Source organism: Oncorhynchus nerka, linkage group LG9a, assembly GCF_034236695.1.
Source record: "Oncorhynchus nerka isolate Pitt River linkage group LG9a, Oner_Uvic_2.0, whole genome shotgun sequence".
NCBI classification, from domain to species: Eukaryota; Metazoa; Chordata; class Actinopteri; order Salmoniformes; family Salmonidae; genus Oncorhynchus; species Oncorhynchus nerka.
In genome coordinates, this window is record NC_088404.1 from 63128953 (window position 1) to 63151088 (window position 22136).

The 22136-nt window shown below is 41.8% G+C and overlaps 1 protein-coding gene across 1 annotated transcript in view; it reads left to right on the forward strand.

The window, feature by feature from the left end:
* The first annotated feature begins 911 nt into the window (after window positions 1–911).
* The window catches only part of abtb2b (ankyrin repeat and BTB (POZ) domain containing 2b), a 150653-nt gene continuing 129428 nt past the window's right edge, over window positions 912–22136 (forward strand). Inside the window, exon 1 of the mRNA XM_029668830.2 lies at window positions 912–2339. Within this exon, the coding sequence (XP_029524690.2) occupies window positions 1445–2339 (895 nt within the window). The 5' untranslated portion in view covers window positions 912–1444. The remainder of the gene's footprint in view (window positions 2340–22136) is intronic.

Genomic DNA, 22136 nt, shown 5'->3' on the forward strand with positions numbered 1-22136 from the left:
TCTGCTCCAACTGCCCTGAATAACAAGTCGCCACTGATAATATGAAATCATAAACGGTTCTGAGAGTTTTGTATATTATACAGAGGCTTTGTAAGAAATTATCATTTCAATGGTAACATCTAATGCCATATTGAGGTACGTAACAAATTATTTTTGTGGCACAAAAGTGTTCTCATATAGTTCTGTTTTGGTGTTCATCCTAAGTATGCTTTCTTCAGTTTAATATTTAAAAAAACATGTAAAACAAATTCATTGTTGGTAGTTGCCGAGTGGCTAAGTAGTTTAACTTGTAGCCGAAAGGTGGCCGGTTCGATTCCCTGGCAAGGCAAATTGATCTGGCAAGTGGAGGGCTGCTTGGTTCTTATTCTCAAGACATTCCCCTATCGTTGGGCCCTTGAATAGGTTCTTAAACCCACAACATGCTATCCATCCAGGGGAGCTGAACTGTAGCTTGACCTAGCCTGGGCAGCTGACCCTCCAGCAATTAAGGTGCCAGCACCTGTGATCTCCACTATCAGCCTTTGGACAGCTCATGTCCCCTGGGGACCGGTTCGTACATAAAACAACATTCTCTTCAAGCTGCAAAGGCTTCGATTTCCTCCTTACCTAGATTTAATGGCGAGAAGGCTGAAAAAAAGGGAAAATAAGTGTACTTTCTTTATGAAACACCATTTTCCACCACCATGCTAAGAGTGGCTAATACCTAGGAATGATACCTCCTTTACGCCTGCTATTTTATGTTAGTTTACCTCTGGCCCATATATTGTGATGTGTTACCCAAAGGTAAATGTACTGTATAACAATCGCTGATTGGATCTCAGAATTCTGTCGGCTGCTGATTGGTGTTTGGGAATTTCCAGGCGTGTATCCCAGCCCCTCGTCTACGTCTGTGCGGCAGTAGTCTGTTTCTGGTGGGGCACTAGGCTCGCTGCAAGCGATGATAGACGATTTCCTTATTTTAAAACCTTCCAAAACCCTTTCATTTCTCAACGGATTTGCAGTTTCTGGTTTCCGTTGATGGACTACCGAATTAACAGATGTTTGCAGGGATTGGAATAATTCGACTACCATTTTGGGAGTCCCGGGGAGAGGGGAGTCCGAGAGAAAAGTTTATATCACTGCGCGACAGGCACTATATGGAGAGAGGGGGTGAGCGTACAGTATGGTTTCATTTTCCATACCATCTATGACTTATGAAAGGATTTAGGTATCTTTAAAACATAGAAATTACAGAATATAATTCTGATAAATGCCATGTTTAGCGTTACGATCAAATGAACATGTATGGACACGCATGAAAAGAGTTTTGCGTAAACCAGTAGAACCAGATTGCGTGTGAGTTTCGACTGGAGTCGTATACTACAGTCACTCCGAGGTAAACCATTAAATTCCCCAAAAGTTTCTTCACAACTTCATCCTTGTTATATAAAATACCTATCTAACTATGGCGGGGATGAGCAATGCCCACATGAAGACCCTGGAGGACCTGACTCTAGACTCGGGCTACGGGGCAGGGGACTCCTGCAAGTCCCTGAGCCTCTCGTCCTCCAAGTCCAACTCACAGCCGTTCGTGACGGCTCCGCATCGGGGCAACTGGTGGTACTACTCCGGCTCCATGAACAGTCGCAACAACAGCTGGGACACGGTCAACACGGTGCTGCCCGAGGATCCCGAGGACATCTTCTCCAAGTGTCCCCGTTTACCGGAGCTCGAGGAGTTCCCTTGGACCGAAGACGAGGTGGGAAAGATACTGCGTAAAGTAGCCGGGAACGTTACCAGTGCCAGTGCGTTTCCGGTGCCGACATTATCCAATGAGGCAGTCCGGAGGCTGTCCACGCTCCTTCGCCGAGCCCTCATCCGCATTTCGAGGGAGGCTCAGCGGCTGAGCGTCATGCACTGCCGTTGCACTCGCTTCGAGGTGCAGAGCGCCATGAGGCTGGTGCTGAGCTGGGCTCTGGCCGAACAATGCATATCGGCCACGGTCAAGGCCATCTCCATGTACAGTATGAGCGCCGGGGAGCTCCTGAGGAAGGGCAAATCTGCCCGTTGCGGCCTCTCCTTCTCCGTGGGAAGATTCTTTCGATGGATGGTGGACACCCGCATCTCGGTGCGCATCCACGAGTATGCGGCTATCTGTCTTACCGCCTGCATGGAGGCGCTGGTGGAGGAGGCAGGCGCCCGGGTAATGATGGCCGAGCGAGGGCACTCCAGGGTGGACACCGCGTCAGGCTGTGCCCCGGTGTCGGTCGAAGCTCTGGAGGGGGTGGTGAACAATGATGCGGAGCTGTGGGGGGTCCTGCAGCACTATGAGCATCTCATCTGCGGCAAGAACGCCAATGGTAAGAACATTTCTATCACTTCAAGGCAAGAGGGGTTTGTCAAAGTACCCAAAAGGTAGACCAGCTAATGTGGAATGAATGTTGGAAGCACTATAAAATGCATGAAAGTGTGCTCAAATTATATACTTCTAAATTAAGTTGCTGCTGCAACTGAAGTTGTTGCTGCCAGGCCCAGCTCTCTGTTTCCCCACCACCAAGCACCTCTCTTGACGGTGGAGTGAGTAATGTAAGAAAAAGTACATTTCCTGCAATTCTACACTTTGAGCGTGGTGAGTAGCAATTTTTGCGAAATTTAAACAGGTCTTCTGCGTCTCTACACATATTGCAATGGGGTGGAGAGAACATTTAATAATTTTATAACACATTTCATGTACTTGTACTTATTTTGCCATGACTTATGCCATGTTAATTATATTTGAGTGAGAGTGACTAACAAAATCATTGGGGGCCCCGAGGAGGTCAGGGGCCCTGGGCACGTGCCCTGTGTGGCTAGTCAGTATTTGGTGATAATAACTGTCTCGACTAATTTATCAATCTAAAAATGGTTAGCTGACATGGCTAATTGAGTGACTGTCACTAGGCAGATTTCCATTGACCCCAGTTTTATTAGACATAAATAAATTCATTAAAAATCCTACAATGTGATTTTTCTGGATATTGTACCTATGATGAAAATTACAGGCCTCTCTCATCTTTTTAAGTAGGAGAACTTGTACAATTGGTGGCTGACTAAATCCCCTTTCCCCACTATGTATGTATGTATGTATGTATGTATGTATGTATGTATGTATGTATGTATGTATGTATGTATGTATGTATGTATGTATGTAATACCAGTCAAAAGTTTGGACACACCTACTCATTCATTGTTTTTTTCTATATTGTAAAATAATAATGAAGACATCAAAACTCTGAAATAACACATATGGAATCATGTAGTAACCAAAAAAGTGTTTAAAAAAATAAAATAATAATTTACATTTTAGATTCTTCAAAGTAGCCACCCTTTGCCTTGATGACAGCTTTGCACACTCTTGGCATTCTCTCAACCAGTTTCACCTGGAATGCATTTCCAACAGTCTTGAAGGAGTTCCCACATATGCTGAGCATTTGTCTGATTTTCCTTCACTTTGCGTTCCAACTCATCCCAAACCATCTCAATTGGGTTGAGGTTGGGTGATTGTGGAGTCCAGGTCATCTAATGCAACAGTCCATCACTCTCCTTCTTGGTCAAATAGCCCTTACACCATCATGGAGGTGTGTTCGGTCATTGTCCTGTTGAAAAACAAATGATAATCCAACTACGCGCAAACCAGATGGGATGGCATATCGCTGCAGAATGCTGTCACCGACAGTGTCACCAGCAAAGCGCCGCCATACCTCCTCCTCTATGCGTCACAGTGGGAACCACACATGCGGAGATCATCCGTTTACCTACCCTGTCTCACAAAGACACAGCGGTTGGAACCAAAAATCTCTAATTTGGACTCCTCAGACCAAAGGATGGATTTCCACCTGTCTAATGTCCATTGCTCTTGTTTCTTGGCCTACGCAAGTCTCTTCTTCTTATTGGTGTCCTTTTAGTAGTGGTTTCTTTGCAGCAATTTGACCACGAAGGCCTGAGTTACTAAGTCTCCTCTGAACAGTTTATGTTGAGATGTCTGTTACTTTTATTTGGGCTGCAATATGAGGTGTAGTTATCTTCTGCAGCAGAGGTAAATCTGGGACCTTCCTTTCCTGTGGTGGTCCTCATGAGAGCCAGTTTCATCATAGTGCTTGATGGTTTTTGTGACTGCACTTGAAGAATCTTTCAAAGTTCTTGAAATGTATGTCTTAAAGTAACAATGGACTGTCGTTTCTCTTTGCTTATTTGAGCTGTTCTTGGCATAATATGGACTTTGTCTTTTACCAAATAGGGCTATCTTTTGTATAACACCCCTACCATGTCACAGTACAACTGATTGGCTCAAACACATTCAAAAGGAAAGAAATTCCACAAATGTACTTTTAACAAGGCACACCTGTTAATTGAAATGCATTCCAGGTGACTACCTCATGAAGATGGTTGATAGAATGCCAAGAGTGTACAAAGCTGTTGCTTATACCTGGAGCCGGCCCTGGCTGCTGCAATTGAAGTTGGTTTGTGTGTGTGTGTGCACAAGCATGTGTGCATGAATCTGGACAGGAGAACATTCATTCATTGAAAGTGCAGTCAAACTCTCACCTCAGTTAAGAGCACCAGTGAGCAACACTTACATGCCCCTTTCCCCTTCCCACTCACTCATGTCTACATGTGATGGAAAAGGTGTAATGCTCAAACCTGTGGTAGGATACAATGGGTCTGCTTTGTTTGAGAAAGCTTGAGATGTGTGAGAAGGCTTTAGATGTGTCCAAAGTGATTTCACTTGTCAGGATGGGGGAAAGCAGTACAATTTGCATTTGAAATCTTAACATAGGATTTTTTTTCCTCACTTAACAAGTCATGTTTTTTATGACAATTTTTTTTTTTGAAGTATGGGAATAGAATAGTCACTGTCAAAGTGACTGTTTCATTTTGCATTTTACATTTTGTTCATTTAGTAGACACTCATCCAGAGTGACTTAATCAGACTCCATTCTGCAAGTACCATACCCACATCACCAATTTGTCTCCATCAGACTTGTATTTCAGTTTATGTCCATCTTTTTTCTAGAACTGATTTATGATCAGTGTAACAGGAAGTACAAATGTTGCCCCCTGTAGGACTGTTTATTCGATCTTATTAGAGATCAGTGTTTAAGCAAACCATTTAATCATTTATGGACTGTTTTATTTTTTGTATTAACATTTTAATGGCAGAGTGCAGTGAAACTTGATTATCCTGTCTTTTATATATATTTCCACACTGAGGTTGGAATAATACTGACATTTTGAAAATTAAACTAATGCTAAGAGCAGTTTGAAAAGGCTCCCTGTTTTGGTGGGATGGAGTTTTGGCCTGCCTAGTGACATCACCAGGTGGTTAATTAGTTAATGGTTAAATCCATTTGAATTCAATAGCTTTTTGACAGCACCACTTTTGATTTCCCATAGCAATGGGTCTGAATACTGTAAATGTAAATAAACGATTTCTGTTTTTTAATTTGTAAAACATTTGTAATACTGCTGGTGCATGTAGATAACACTAGAGGGGAAACATACAAGGTCCAATTCCTCATTAAGCCTTTGGGGTGTACAGTTTTTAAGTAGACGACTTTGGACTTCACATTGGAGAAGACGCTCATTGGTTATTGCGGCATCTGTGGCTTGAGAAAGCACCACCCGCCTATCATTCAAGCCTGAGTGCAAACCCTCATACTGGCTTTCTAAGCAATTAGATGAAAATATTTTAATTCAATTGAAATTTCGATGGTGTACAAGCTCAATTTCAGTGGTCTGAAGGGATAGATAGGTCCATTCTATTGAAATTAGACCCACCCTGTTTTTAAGAGCATGTTGTGTCTCAATCGATGGCGGGCACAACACTAAAACCTTAGAGGTAGGGTCTAGGCTACAACATATAGATAATTTACATTTAAAGGTTTAAAAAAATATGATTTAAAAATATATATTTTTTATTAAAAAAGTATAATATTTTGACAACCTCGTTTGTAAGCTTTTCAATTATATCAAACTCAATCATTTATATTTTCCAGTGAATGAAGTTTTGCAAAATGGGTCAACTTGGGTCAATCTGCTGAATGTTTTGGCATTCACGTTCAAAAAGTAACTTTCTTGCCACCTCTTCCACGGACAGCATCCCTTTTGTTGAAATCAAAAGGAATGCTGTCAAAACGTGATTTAATTTAAATGGATTTACCCTAATAGACCGATAAGAAAAGTTATCTGCCAATAACAGCTTGTTTGCAGTTTCTCCTCCCCACACTGACCACTCCCAGACAGTCCTAGTGAAATTCTTGCTTGAGAAATTGCTCTTTGCCGAGAAGCTATTTTTGTTTCTTTTGACCATTTTAATTGAAAAACAATCACAGTAAGGTGATTTTAAAATTATTTGATGTTGAGATAAAAACATCTGCATTGGACCTTTTTAATATCTGATTGGTGATCAGTGTTTGTGTGTGAAATTCATGTTATCCCTGCAGGGCTGTTTATTATTAGGCCTTATTGGAGATCAGTGTTAGAGCAGGAAGCAGACAGTCGTTTGAAAAACACTTATGTTTGTGCTACTAAGTCAACTTCCTTCTCTCCAGCTGTCTGCTCTGCTCCTCTACTCTCTACCCTCATCCCCTTTATCTCACCCATCCCCTTCTCACTCTCCCTCCCTTCCTACCCTCTTCTCTCCTCTCTTATCCGTCTCTCATCCCTCTCTCTGCCGTCTCCTCGCTCATCCCTATCCCATACCGCCAGTAAACTCATTGATCTAAGTCTGGTCTGGTGTTTGATCACCAGTGTTTGACCACTAATGTTGGACCAGTGTTGGGACATTGTAATGAGGTTTTGTTTGTGGCAGTCCGCCGTTCTCCAGAGCAGGGCTCTTTTCACAGCCACACAATAGCCCTTTGTTTCTGTGAGCCTCCGCAGAGAAAACAAATACTATCACAGACACACACACACACACACACTGACATAGGCATGAACACACACACGCAGACGTATGCATGAGGAAACGGGTGCACGCACACACACAACCACAGCAGTGCTGGACCAAACAGCTGCCAATACAACTTCCAGTATTGTTTTTTCTGTTTGTAGTGAATAGGGATCCGTTTGACTGAGCCTATTGATGAAAGCAGGTCAGGGGTTAGACACCACACTCAGCAGCACAGTGGCAGAGTTCCGCCTAGCTGGGACTGGAGCCAACAGCCATTGTGGTACAAGCAGTGATCATTATGATGATGGTCCTGTGCTCCTGATATGGTCTTTGGATAACATTCAGATAAACGGTATGTATTATTACAATGATGATTGGTAGTCTTTGCCATTGAAAGTCAGGATCAATGACCATCACTGATGATGATGATTACAGTGGTATTTGTCGACTCCATTGTGACACTGCATTGTCAGGCTAGGCAGTTAAGAGACTCGGTCAGGATCGAACGGCACTTAACACAGCATGGCCAATGTATATCTTACAGACACACACAGCAGGAACCACAGTCAGTGGTTTAATCAAAGTCTGTCATGTTTGCTCCAGTTACCTCAGCAAGTGTTAAAAGTCAACGTTTTTCAGAACATCAATGGTGACAATCTCAGGGATTTTTCTGCCAGTGTAATCCTTAAGTAGGCCGCCTACTGCATTGTAAAGTGTGTGTACATACAAATACAAAAACAGACACACCTCTCCCACCTTACCCCAATCCCCGGCCCATCTCATCACCCCTTCTCTGCTTTCAGGCAGGGTCCTTGATTTTATTTATTATTATTTTCCTGTGTCATGCAGCAGCCTTATGTGTCATTGAAATATACCGCCCAGACAGGCAGACGGGTACACACACACACACACACACACACACACACACACACACACACACACACACACACACACACACACACACACACACACACACACACACGTGTTCTGCCATAGATTGCTGGTTTGGCTGCTCTGTAATAGTTGTCCATTTGCACTATTTGATTCCATTGCTAGATGATATGGCATCCCAATGTGATCAATTTTATTGCTATTATCACAAGCAAAATGGGATGAGTAAGCCTTTCCTCCCATTATAATTGGGATCGATGTGTCTGGTACATTTTAGTGTGTGTGTGTGTGTGCACAGGAGTATTGATTTATGGAAAATGGAGCGTTGATCTAGATGAGTGGCGAGGTTGGTTGCATTGTTGGATGGAATTAAATCAAATTTTATGGGCCACATACAACAGGACTTGACTGTGACACACTTTACTGTGAAATGCTTACTTATGAGCACCATTTCCAAACAATGCAGAGGTAAGAAAATGATCACAAATAATTGAAACAATTAACACAATAAATAACAATTGCGAGTGCATTCGGAAAGTATTCAGATCCCTTGACTTTTCCCACATTTTGTTAAGTTACAGCCTTATTTCTAAAATGGATTAAATAAACAATTTTCCTTATCAATCTACACACAATACCCCATAATGACAAGGCGAAAAACAGGATTGTAGACATTTTTGCAAATCTATTACAAATAAAAAACAGATACCTTGTTTACATAAGTATTCAGACCTTTTGCTATGAGACTTGAAATTTAGCTCAGGTGCATCTTGTTTCCATGGATCATCCTTGATGTTTTTACAACTTGATTGGAGTCCACCTGTGGTAGATTCAATTGATTTGACACGATTGGAAAGGCACACACCTGTCAATATAAGATCCCACAGTTGACAGTGCATGTCAGAGCAAAAACCAACCACTCTCCTAGAGTGTGCGGCTCTCCTTCATTTTTTAAGTGTTCTACTACGCTAGCCAGCACCTTGCCTAAATAGATGTGCGTTTCTTTCGCCTCTAGAGCAAAAATCAAGCCACGAGGTCAAAGGAATTGTCCTTTGAGCTCCGAAACAGGATTATGTGTAACGGCAGATTTCCTCCTCTTCGTCTAAAGAGGAGGTGTAGCAGGGATCGGACCAAAACGCAGCGTGGTAAGTGTCCTTATCGTTTATTATAAAACAAACTGAACATTAAGAACTACAAAACAATAAATGTGAGAACATGAACGAAAACCAAACCGAAACAGTTCCGTGTGGTGACAAACACAGACACAGAAACAAACACCCACAAACCAACAGTGAAACCCAGGCTACCTAAGTATGATTCTCAATCAGAGACAACTAACGACACCTGCCTCTGAGAACCATACTAGGCCGAACACAGAAATAGAAAAACATAGAAAAACAAAACATAGACTGCCCACCACAACTCACGCCCTGACCATACTAAATAAAGAGAAAACAAAGGAAAATAAAGGTCAGAACGTGACATTATGTCGAGGCACAGATCAGGGGAAGGGTACCAAAAAATCCCTGCAGCTTGAAGGACCCATAGAACACAGTGGCCTCTGTCATTTTTAAATGGAAGAAGTTTGGAACCACCAAGACTCTTCCTGGAGCTGGCCCCCGGGCCAAACTGAGCAATTTCTTGGTCAGGAAGGTGATAAAGAACCCGAAGGACAACCATCTCTGCAGCGTACCACCAATCAGGCCTTTATGGTAGAGTGGCCAGATGGAAGCCACTCCTCAGTTAAAGACGCATGAGTTTGCCAAAAGGCACCTAAAGACTCTCAGACCATGAGAAACAAGATTCTCTCGTCTGATGAAACCAAGATTGAACTCTTTGGCCTGAATGTCAAGCGTGATGTCTGCAGGAAACCTGGCACCATCCCTATAGTGAAGCATGATGTTGGCCTCAGACTGGGGCGAAGGTTTGCCTTCCAACAGGACAATGACCCTAAGCACACAGCCAAGAGAACACAGGAGGACCTTGAGTGGTCCCGCCAGAGCCCGGACTTGAACCAGATCGAACATATCTGGAGAAAATAGCTGTGCAGCGACACTTCCCATCTAACCTGACAGCTTGGGAGGATCTGCAGAGAAGATTGGGAGAAACTCCCCAAATACAGGTATGCCAAGCTTGCGGCATCATACCCAAGAAGACTCAAGGCTGTAATCGCTGCCAAAGGTGTTTCAAATGAGTACTAACTAAAGGGTCTGAATACTTATGTAGATGGGTATTTCTGTTAGAAATGTTTGCAAATGTAAAAAAAAAATATTGAGAACCGGTTTTTGTTTTTTCATTATTGGTTATACTGAGTAGATTGATTAGGGGGGAAAACTATTTAATCCATTTGAGAGTAAGGCTGTAACACAATACTTTCCGAAGGCATTGTCAAGAGGCACTTGCAGTTTGTCCAATACAACCCTTGACTGATTTCACATTTTTGTTGTGTTACAGCCTGAATTCAAAATGACATTGAAAACATGTTTTTTAAAACTTTTTTTGAATTTGAAATATTGAATTTACATAAGCATTCACAACCTTGAGTCAATACATGTTAGAATAACCTTTGGCAGCATTTTTAGCTGTGGGTCTTTCTAGGTAAGTATCTAAGAACTTTGCACACCTTGATTGTAGAATATTTGCACACAATTTTTAACGTCTTCAAGCTCTGTGAAGTTGATCATTGCTGTACAGCTATTTTCAAGATTTAAGTTGAAGTAAAAAATGTAACTCGGCCACTGAGGAATATTCAATGTCATCTTGGTAAGCAACTCCAGTGTATATTTGGCCTCCTGTTTTAGGTTACTGTCCTGCTGGAAGGTGAATATGTCTCCCAGTGTCTGCTGGAAAGAAGAATTTAACAGGTTTTCCTCTAGGATTCTGCCTGTACTTAGCGCTGTTCCGTTTCTGTTTATTCTAAAAAAAACTCCCTAGTTCTTGCCGATGACAAGCAACTTATAACGTAATCCAGCCACTATCATGCTTGAAAATATAAAGAGTGGTACTCAGTGATGTTTTGTGTTGGATTTTCCCCAAACATAACGCTTTTTGTTCAGGATTTAAAAGTTAATTTCTTTGCCACATTTTTTGCAGTTTTACTTTCGTGCCTTATTGTAAACATGATGCATTTTTTGTAAGATATTTTTTGTGGAGTAACTACAATGTTGTCGATCCATTCTCAGTTTTCTCCTATGACTGCCATTCAATTCTGTAACTGTTTTAAAGACACCATTTTCTTCCTGTCTGGCAACTGAGTTAAGTAGGACGCCTGTATCTTTGTAGTGACTGGGTGTATTGATACACCATCCAAAGTGTGATAAATAACTTCACCATGCTCTAAGGTATATTCAAAAAACAAACAATAGGTGCCCTTCTTTGCGAGTCTTTGGAAAACCACCCTGGTCTTTGCGGTTTGAAATTCACTGCTCGACTGAGGGACCTTGCAATTATCTGTACGTGTGGGGTACAGAGAGGATGTAGTCATTCAAAAATCATGTTCAACACTATTATTGCACAGAGACTGAGTCCATGCAACTTCTTATGTGACTTATTTTAAGCACATTTTTACTCCTGAACTTACTTAGGCTTGCCATAACAAAGGAGTATAATAATTATTGACATTTTCCTTTGTAAGAATGAAAAACATAATTCCACTTTGACATTATGGGGTATTGTGTGTTGGCCAGTGACACAAAATCAAAATTTTATCCATTTGAAATGGTCTGTAACCCAACAAAATGTGAGGTGTGAATGTTTTCTGAAGGCACTGTAAATATTATGTTTGAGGCATATGTTTGTGCCTGGTGAATACATACAGTATATTGCACACCAGGCATTAACATGGCTTTTAGTTTGGCCCTCAATATTTGGGAGTAGGGTGAAGTTGCACCTAGACGCTAATCTTGGGTCAGTTTTGCATTTTCCCTGCTAATGGGTAAGGTTAAGATTGAGGGGAAGCTGATATGTGGTCTGTTACTATGGGACAATTTCTCCCCCAGAGCCAATATTTGTGCAGATTAATTTAGGCTAACTTTATGAACGGTCTCACCAAACCAGTGTGTACAGAGTTAAAATTGTAAGTGATGTAGCTTTAGTGGGTAATAAGGGTTATTCCTGCAGTTCTCTCTCTTTCTATCTGTGCGTGTCCTTCTATGGTAGGGTTGGACAATATCCAGATTTTTATACCATCATACCTTTTCTGTATCATACCAGGGTATACGGTATTACCGAATGTGCACACAAGGGGCGCTATTTAGAAAAAATATTATTATACATATTATTATACATATTATTATTATTATTTTTTGACCCACAAAACCATTTAGGCAACAGGGATCTTGATCCAGGAGGGGATTGAGTGTCTCTGCTGTATCCACAAGAAGAAAGATCGAGATCTAGACACTAGCAAGTTAGCAAACCAAATGCATAGCTGGAGCCCTGAGTTGGAAATAATTTATTTGACACATCTTAGATTTCTATAGTTAGTTATAAGCAGTGGCTTCGCACACTCACCTGCCTCTCCCCCCATATTTAATCTTTTTTTTTTTACTGTATTGAAAATTATACTGTCGGTATTTCCAAATAGAAGCACATAAAAAGGTACACATTAGAGGTCGACCGATTTATTATTTTTCAACGCCGATACTGATTATTGGAGGACCAAAAAAAGCCGATACCGATTATTTGTAATAATGACAATTACAACAATACTGAATGAACACTTATTTTAACTTAATATAATACATCAATAAAATCAATTTAGCCTCAAATAAATAATGAAACATGTTCAATTTGGTTTACATAATGCTAAAACAAAGTGTTGGAGAAGAAAGTAAAAGTGCAATATGTGCCATGGGAAACAGCTAACGTCTAAGTTCCTTGCTCAGAACATGAGAACATATGAAAGCTGGTGATTCCTTTTAACATGAGACCTCAATATTCCAAGGTAAGAGGTTTTAGGTTGTAGTTAATATAGTATTTATAGGACTATTTTTCTCTATACCATTTGTATTTCATACACCTTTGACTATTGGATGTTCTTATAGGCACTTTAGTATTGCCAGTGTAACAGTATAGCTTCCATCCCTCTCCTCGCCCCTACCTGGGGAACCCATCGACAACAGTCACCCTCGAAGCAGCGTTACCCATGCAGAGCAAGGGGAACAACCACTCCAAGTCTCAGAGCGAGTGACGTTTGAAACAATATTAGCGCGCACTCCGCTAACTAGCTAGCCATTTCAAATCGGTTACACCAGCCCAATCTCGGGAGTTGATAGACTTGAAGTCATAAACAGCTGCTGGCAAAACGCACGAAAGTGCTGTTTGAATGAATGATTACGAGCCTGCTGCTGCCTACCATCGTTCAGTCAGACTGCTCTATCAAATCATAGACTTAATTAACATAATACCACGCAGAAATATGAGCATTTGGTCATTAATATGGTCGAATCCTGAAACTATCATTTTGAAAACAAAATGTTTATTATTTCAGTGAAATACGGAACCGTTCGGTATTTTATCTAACGGGAGGCATCCATAAGTCTAAATATTCCTGTTACATTGCACAACCTTCAATGTTATGTCATAATTACGTAAAATTCTGGCAAATTTGTTCGCAACGAGCCAGGCGGCCCAAACTGTTGCATATACCCTGACTCTGCGTGCAATGAACGCAAGAGAAGTGAAACAATTTCACCTGGTAAATATTGCCTGCTAACCTGGATTTCTTTTAGCTAAATATGCAGTTTAAAAAATATATACTTCTGTGTATTGATTTTAAGAACGGCATTGGTGTTTATGGTTAGGTACAGTCGGTGCAACGATTGTGCTTTTTTAGAAAATGCGCTTTTGTTAAATCATCCCCCTGCATTGCATCGATTATATGCAACGCAGGACACGCTAGATAAACTAGTAATATCATCAACCATGTGTAGTTAACTAGTGATTATGATTGATTGTTTTTCATAAGATACGTTTAATGCTAGCTAGCAACTTACCTTGGCTTCTACTGCATTCGCGTAACAGGCAGGCTCCTCGTGGAGTGCAATGAGAGGCAGGTGGTTAGAGCGTTGGACTAGTTAACTGTAAGGTTGCAAGATTGAATCCCCGAGCTGACAAGGTAAAAATCTGTCTTTCTGCCCCTGAACAAGGCAGTTAACCCACCATTCCTAGGCCGTCATTGAAAATAAGAATGTGTTCCTAACTGACTTGCCTAGTTAAATAAAGGAGTAAAAAAATGTTTTTTAAATCTGCAAAATCGGTGTCAAAAAATACTGATTTCCGATTGTTATGAAAATTTGAAATCGGCCCTAATTAATCGGCCATACCGATTAATCGGTCGACCTCTAGTACACATAGTCGATATCACTGTATACTTGCTTCCTGTCAGATCTCAGTTGTGAAACACTGGCCCAAAGGTTCAGGGAGTCGTGTGTGTGTGTAATCAACTGTGTTTTTTGAGAGCCACAAGCAGAAAGTGAACAGGGGATTTTGATTCAACGACAAAGTCAACCATTATTTAACCCAGTCTATTAGTTGAGAATCTATTCCCTCTACTTGTCTAAAATGTTAATTATTTGTCGAAGCAGCCCATTGTTGTAGACTTCACTAAATAAACTTTCGTAAACTCTCTCATATTCCACTCTCTAGCTGAACCCTCCCATTGCCCTCTGATGTTATTTGGGATGCGTGCCAAATGGCACCGTATTCTCCAGTGTAAAATGTTTGACAAGGGCCCATAGATACAGGGATAATTTGGGGCGCAGAGGTTATCTTACTCTTCGTTTCCTTCTGATGCTATCCAGCAGTTTAGTTTAATCTCATCTCACGCCAGTCTCTTCCCATTAAATAACGACTCCATGACTCACTCTGAATACGGTTTACACTACAGGACAACTAATGCTGGAGAACTAGGGAGCGAGAGAGAGGCGGAGAGAGGGAGGTAGGGAAAGAGGGGGGAGAGAGTGAGCGATAGGCCAGAGGGGGAGAGAGAAAAGACAAAGGGTTTTGGGCAGAGACGCAGTGAGAGAAATACTTTTGATGCTTTCTATTGAGACATTCCCACTTACTTAAAAACACAACACTCCCCGTGAAACATCCCCCCTCCTTAAAATATAGAGTAGTGGAGAGAGAGAGAGAGAGACCCAAGACAGAGATAATAACAATTGCATGCTGTTTTGCTTACTTTATGTGAATGGAAAACTGGAAGGCATAGTGTCCCATTTCTAGAGAGTTCTTCTGCGGCAGCAGTTTAAGACAGGTTCAACACAGACACGCACGCACACGCACGTTCAGGATCCAATGCTAATGGCTAATGTGAGAAGCAGAGGGTCTGGATTGGAATCTGGCTGGCTGGTTGGATTTTTCCTGGATGTCATTATGGTTCAACTGAGAGTTTAGTACTGGGTATCCCATAACCTCCGTGTAGAGGCTGGATGGGAGACAGGGCTGCCACCGAGACACCTGTGTAGGGAGGGAGGGAGAAGAGGGAGACAGAAGAGAAAGACATATGTGCCTGTATATGCTTGCCAAGAGACAGTTCCTGCAATGGGAGGACCATACTCACCAAAAACAAAATGCACAACTCATATTTTTTCCACATCCTTTTCCCTATCAGCCCCCTCACTCCCAGATGAAGCCCACTCAAAAGTCCATCTGTAGGATGTGATGGAGTAAGTAATTGTATGTATTTCCTCTCAGGGGTCACAGGGTTAGGGGTCATCTTGGAATTGGTAGTGTCATGAGCCTGTCGGCACACGCCGTTCGGTCTTGGCCCTCCTTACCCACAACTACCAGAGACCTCTTTGTCCCCCGCCCCCTCTCGCATGCCGCCGGTCACCATGGCATCGCCAGCCAGACAGGAAATCAGGGGCAGCATGGGAAGAATGCCAACAATGATTTACACAATCCTAGGTTGGAAGTTTGAACGAGTTCTAAGCAGAGTGAGCACGAGAGAAAAGGCTCTGTCCTCACTGCTTAGAGGGGATGGAAAGAGGAGGGAAGAGGGATGTAAGAGGGAAAAGAAAGAGAGATTTTTAAATTTATTTTACCTTTATTTAACTAGGCAAGTCAGTTAAGAACAAATTCTTATTTTCAATGACGGCCTAGGAACAGTGGGTTAACTGCCTGTTATGCTGCTTTTTGTAAAGCTTTAGCCGTTTGTTCCTTATGCTCGTGTGCCATTAATTTTGTGCTTTCAGAGTGAAAGAGAAATAAAAATATGGGTTCAGTTCTTTACATATACCAGGTGGAACCTCATCCACCCCTTCATACGTCTCCTCTGTATGAGTACTGTTGTTCTAAGAGAGCCCCGTTTTTCCCTATAAGCACACACAGCTTTCCTGTCAAACAAGCTGTTATGTAACATATTGAAACCATTTCATTCGTTTTTTTTTTTAATTCTGAGAATTGTATTTATGTTTTAAGTGCCTCATCACATTCTGCTTTTAGGACTAGCTTTAGATGGAGGGTGGACACTTGAATGTGAACCGGATAGCACCTAAAAGGTTGTTAGCTCTTTATAATGGAACAACCTAAATGAGGTATACTCAAATCTGGACTTTGAGTCCAGCTCCACTGTTGATGTTTATTATTGCCCTCTAATCAGGGACTGATTTAAACCTTGGGCACTGGATGTGTGCAATGAACCACCAGAAATAAATTGCAATCCAATGTGTAGCTGGACTTGAGGTCCAGATTTGAGTTTGACTGACGTAGATTATTCAAATAAGGCAACTCAAGCATTTGTACCCTTACTAGAGGTCGACCGATTAATCGGAATGGCCGAGGTATTAGGTATTTTTGGGTGCCGATTTCCAATTATTTTGTTTATTTTTTTAAATATATATTTTTAATACCTTTTATTTAACTAGGCAAGTCAGTTAAGAACACATTCTTATTTTCAATGACTGCCTAGGAACTGGGGGTTAACTGCCTTGTTCAGGGGCAGAACGACAGATTTTCACCTTGTCAGCTCAGGGTTTCAATCTTCCAACTGCACAGTTAACTAGTCCAATGCCCTAACCATTCCACTCCACCAGTAATCTGCCTGTTACGCGAATGCAGTAGGAGCCAAGGTAAATTGCTAGCTAGCATTAAACGTATCGTATAAAAAACAATCAATCATAATCACTAGTTATAACTACTAATCCAGTTTAGCAGGCAATATTAACCAGGTGAAATTGTGTTATTTCTCTTGCGTTCATTGCACGCAGAGTCAGGGAATATGCAAGTTTGGGCTGCCTGGCTCATTGCGAACTAATTTGCCAGGATTTTACGTAATTATGACATACATTGAAGGTTGTGCAATGTAACACGAATATTTTGACTTAGGGATGCCACCCGTTAGATAAAATACCGAACGGTTCCGTATTTCACGGAAATAATAAACGTTTTGTTTTCAAAATGATAGTTTCCGTATTCGATCATATTAATGACCAAAGGCTTGTGTTTCTGTGTGTTATTATGTTATAATTAAGTCTGATTTGATAGAGCAGTCTGACTGAGCAGCAGCAGGCCCGTAATCATTCATTCAAACAGCACTTTCGTGGGTTTTGCCAGCAGCTCTTCGCAAGCACAGCGCTGTTTTTGACTGGCTGGTGTAACCAATGTGAAATGGCTAGCTAGTTAGCTGGGTGTGCGCTAATATTGTTTCAAACGTCACTCGCTTTTAGATTTGGAGTAGTTATTCCCCTTGCGCTGCAAGGGCCGCGGCTTTTGTGGAGCGATGGGTAACGATGCTTCGAGTGTGGCTGTTGTCGATGTGTTCCTGGTTCGAGCCCAGGTAGGGGCGAGGAGGGGGACGGAAGCTATACTGTTACACTGGCAATACTATAGTGCCTATAAGAACATCCAATAGTCAAAGGTATATGAAATACAAATAGTATGGAGAGAAATAGTCCTATAAATACTATATTAACTACAACCTAAAACCTCTTACCCTGGAATATTGAAGTCTCATGTGAAAAGGAACCACCAACTTTCATATGTTCTCATGTTCTGAGCAAGGAACTGAAAAGTTAGCCTTTTTACATGGCACATATTTTACATGGCACATTTTTACATGGCACATATTACTTTCTTCTCCAACACTTTGTTTTTGCATTATTTAAACCAAATTGAACATGTTTTATTATTTATTTGAGGCTAAATTGATTTTTATTTATGTTTTATATTAAGTTAAAATAAGTGTTAATTCAGTATTGTTGTAATTGCCATTATTACAAATTAAAAAATTAAAAAATCGGCCGAGTAATCGGTATTGTCTTTTTTGGTCCTCCAATAATCTGTATCGGTATCGGCGTTGAAAAATCATAATCGGTCGACCTCTAACCCTTACGGCAGGGGTTTCGCGCATGTCTTCATGATTTTCTTCAAAAGTAACACATTTATTTAATTTAATACATATCCATACAAGTCTTTCTTTATACCCCATGTTGACCTTCCCATTTGCTGCATTATGAACAATTAATGCCAACCATCACAGTTCTAATTGCTGATGGACATAATCTTATTTGTTTGCGTGTCAGTGTGTGTGTGTGTGTGTGTGTGTGTGTGCGTTTTTGAAAGTGTGTGTGTGTGCCTAAACCAAACCCCAGCCAGTTACTACTGTCAATAGGGGCCCATTTTGTGGATGGCATGGCTGTAATATTTTATTACAACTCAGACCACAGAGTGGGAAAGAGGAGAAAGGGAGAGTAGTGTAGAGAGTGCGATAGGAGGAAAGAGGGCTGTGTGCTATATAAGGCAAAGCCATCATCTACAGAGAGATGAACCTGGAGAGTCCCCTAAGCAAGTTGGTCCTGGGGCTCTGTTCACAAACACAAACAGACCCCACAGAGCCCAAGGACAGCAACACAATTAGACCCAACCAAATCATGAGGAAAACAAAAAGATAATTATTTGACACATTGGAAAGAATTAACAAAAAACTGAGCAAACTAGAATGATATTTGGCCCTAAACCGAGAGTACACAGTAGCAGAATACCTTACCAATGTGACTGACCCTAACTTAAAGAAATCTTTGACTATGTACTGACTCAGTAAGCATATTCTTGCTATTGAGAAAGGCCGCCGTAGGCAGACCTGGCTCTCAAGAGAAGACAGGCTATGTTGCACACTGCCCACAAAATGAGGTGGAAACTGAGGTGCACTTCCTAACCTCCTGCCAAATGTATGACCATATTAGAGACACAAATTTCCCTCAGATTACACAGATCCACAAAGAATTTGAAAACAAACCCAATTTGGATAAACTCCCATATCTACTGGGTGAAATACCACAGTGTGCCATTACAGCAGCAATATTTGTGACCTGTTGCCACAGGAAAAGGTCAACCACTGAAGAACAATCAACATTGTAAATACAACTCATATTAATGTTTATTTATTTTCCCTTTTGTACTTTAACTCTCTCCACTGGCTTCCAGTTGAAGCTCGCATCCGCTACAAGACCATGGTGCTTGCCTACGGAGCTGTGAGGGGAACGGCACCTCAGTACCTCCAGGCTCTGATCAGGCCCTACACCCAAACAAGGGCACTGCGTTCATCCACCTCTAGCCTGCTCGCCTCCCTACCACTGAGGAAGTACAGTTCCCGCTCAGCCCAGTCAAAACTGTTCGCTGCTCTGGCCCCCCAATGGTGGAACAAACTCCCTCACGACGCCAGGACAGCGGAGTCAATCACCACCTTCCGGAGACACCTGAAACCCCACCTCTTTAAGGAATACCTAGGATAGGATAAAGTAATCCTTCTCACCCCCCTTAAAATATTTAGATGCACTATTGTAAAGTGGCTGTTCCACTGGATGTCATAATGTGAATGCACCAATTTGTAAGTCGCTCTGGATAAGAGCGTCTGCTAAATGACTTAAATGTAATGTAATGTTAACTATTTGTACATCATTACAACACTATATATAGACATAATATGACATTTGAAAAGTCTTTATTCTTTTGGAACTTCTGAGTGTAATGTTTACTGTTCATTTTGTATTGTATTTTTTTTTTTAATTTTATTTTACCTTTATTTAACTAGGCAAGTCAGTAAGAACAAATTCTTATTTTCAATGACGGCCTAGGAAACAGTGGGTTAACTGCCTGTTCAGGGGCAGAACAACAGATTTGTACCTTGTCAGCTTGAACTTGCAACCTTCCGGTTACTAGTCCAACGCTCTAACCACTAGGCTACCCTGCCGCCCCCTGTACCATGCAGGGATAGCCTGCAGAGTTTTGTCTTACTATCCAGGTCTGTGCCTGAACACTTTGAGCTTCTACTTTTAAAAATCTACCTCTCCAGAAACAAGTATCTTATCGTTGCTGCTTGCTATAGACCACCTTCTGCCCCTAGCGGTGCCCTGGACACCATATGCGAATTGATTGCCTCCCGTCTATCTTCAGAGCTCGTGCTGTTAGGTGACCTAAACTGGGACATGCTACAATCTAAGCTTGATGCCCTCAATCTCACACACATTTGTCAGGACCTGGTTAAGAACTCGGGTCTCCAGTGTGAGAAACAGTCACTTAGCAAACTGAGCCACTAATAGTCGGCAGAACCCAGAAGATGAGGCAGACACAGCAGTACTTGAGACAGTGTTTTAATAAGGTAAAAAGGAAAGTTCTTCAGGCAAAAATATAAATCCACAACATCAAAAGTAATTCCAAGAGAAAGAGGTCATCTTCCAAGTAAAAAGGTAAATCCACAAGGTGGGAGGTACAGCAGGAAAAAACCTAAAAAGATAATCAAAAATAAATAAACGAGAACAAAAACAGAGTACCACGAGTGTCCAACTGGAGCAACAAATGTTCACAGCATTGCTGGGGCTGGGTGCTAACATTCAACCACAGAGCAAAGAACTGAGGAAAACTAAGGGTTTAAATACATTCAAGGGAAATGAGGCACAGGTGCAAATAATAACTGGAAACAAGGGAAAACAAAAGGGTCAAAAAGCACAATGGGGGCATCTAGTGGCCAAAACCGGAACAATCCTGGCCAAATCCTGACACAAATTATCAATAAACTCACCAGGTAAAACCCCAAATCCCATAAACAAATACACCTCTGCTCTCTTCAATCAGGATATCAGCGATCACCTCCTCATTGCCTGTGTCCGTAATGGGTCTGCGGTCAAGCGACCACCCCGCATCACTCTCTAACGCTCCCTAAAACACTTCAGCGAACAGGCCTTTCTAATCAACCTGGCCCGGGTATCCTGGAATGATATTGACTTCATGCCGTCAGTTGGGGATTCCTGGTTGTTCTTTAAATGTGCTTTCCTCACCATCTTAAATAATCATGCCCCATTCAAAAATTGTAGATCCTGGTACAGTTATAGCCCTTGGTTCCTTCCAAACCTAACTGCCCTTGACCAGCACAAAAACATCCTGTGGCGTAATGCATTAGCATTGAATAGCCCCCGTGATATGCAACTTTTCAGGGAAGTTAGGACAAATTAACACAGGCAGTTAGGAAAGAAAAGGCTAGCTTTTTCAAATAGAAATCTGCATCCTGTAGCACTAACTCCAAAAAGTTCTGGGACACTGTAAAGTCCATGGAGAATAAGAGCACCTCCTCCCAGCTACCCACTGCACTGAGGCTAGGAAACACTGTCACCACCAATAAATCCTCAATAATTGAGAATTTCAAGAAGCATTTTTCTACGGCTGGCCAAGATTTTCACCTGGCTAACCCTACCCCGGTCAAGAGCAACCCCTCACTACAACTTGCCCAAGCCTACCCATTTGGCCTTCACCCAAATCCAGATAGCTGATATTCTGAAAGAGCCGCAAAATCTGGACCCCTACAAATCAGCAGGGCTAGACAATCTGGACCCTCTCTTCCTAAAATTGTTGCAACCCCTATTACTAGCTTGTTCAATCTCTCTTTCGTATCGTCTGAGATCCCCAAAGATTGGAAAGCTGCCGCGATCATCCCCCTCTTCAAAGGGGGAGACACTCTAGACCCAAACTGCTACATACCTATATCTATCCTACCCTGCCTTTCCAAGGTCTTCGAAAGCCAAGTTAACAAACAGATTACTGACCATTTTGAATCCCACTGTACCTTCTCCGCTATGATATCTGGTTTCCGAGCTGGTCATGGGTTGCACCTCAGCCACGCTCAAGGTCCTAAATGTCATCATAACCACCATCGATAAGAGACAATACTGTGCAGCTGTATTCATCGACCTGGCCAAGGCTTTCAACTCTGTCAATCATCACATTCTTATTGGCAGACTCAACAGCCTTGGTTTCTCAAATGACTGCCTCGCCTGTTTCACCAACTACTTCTCAGACAGAGTTCAGTGTATCCAATCGGAGGGCCTGTTGTCCGGACCTC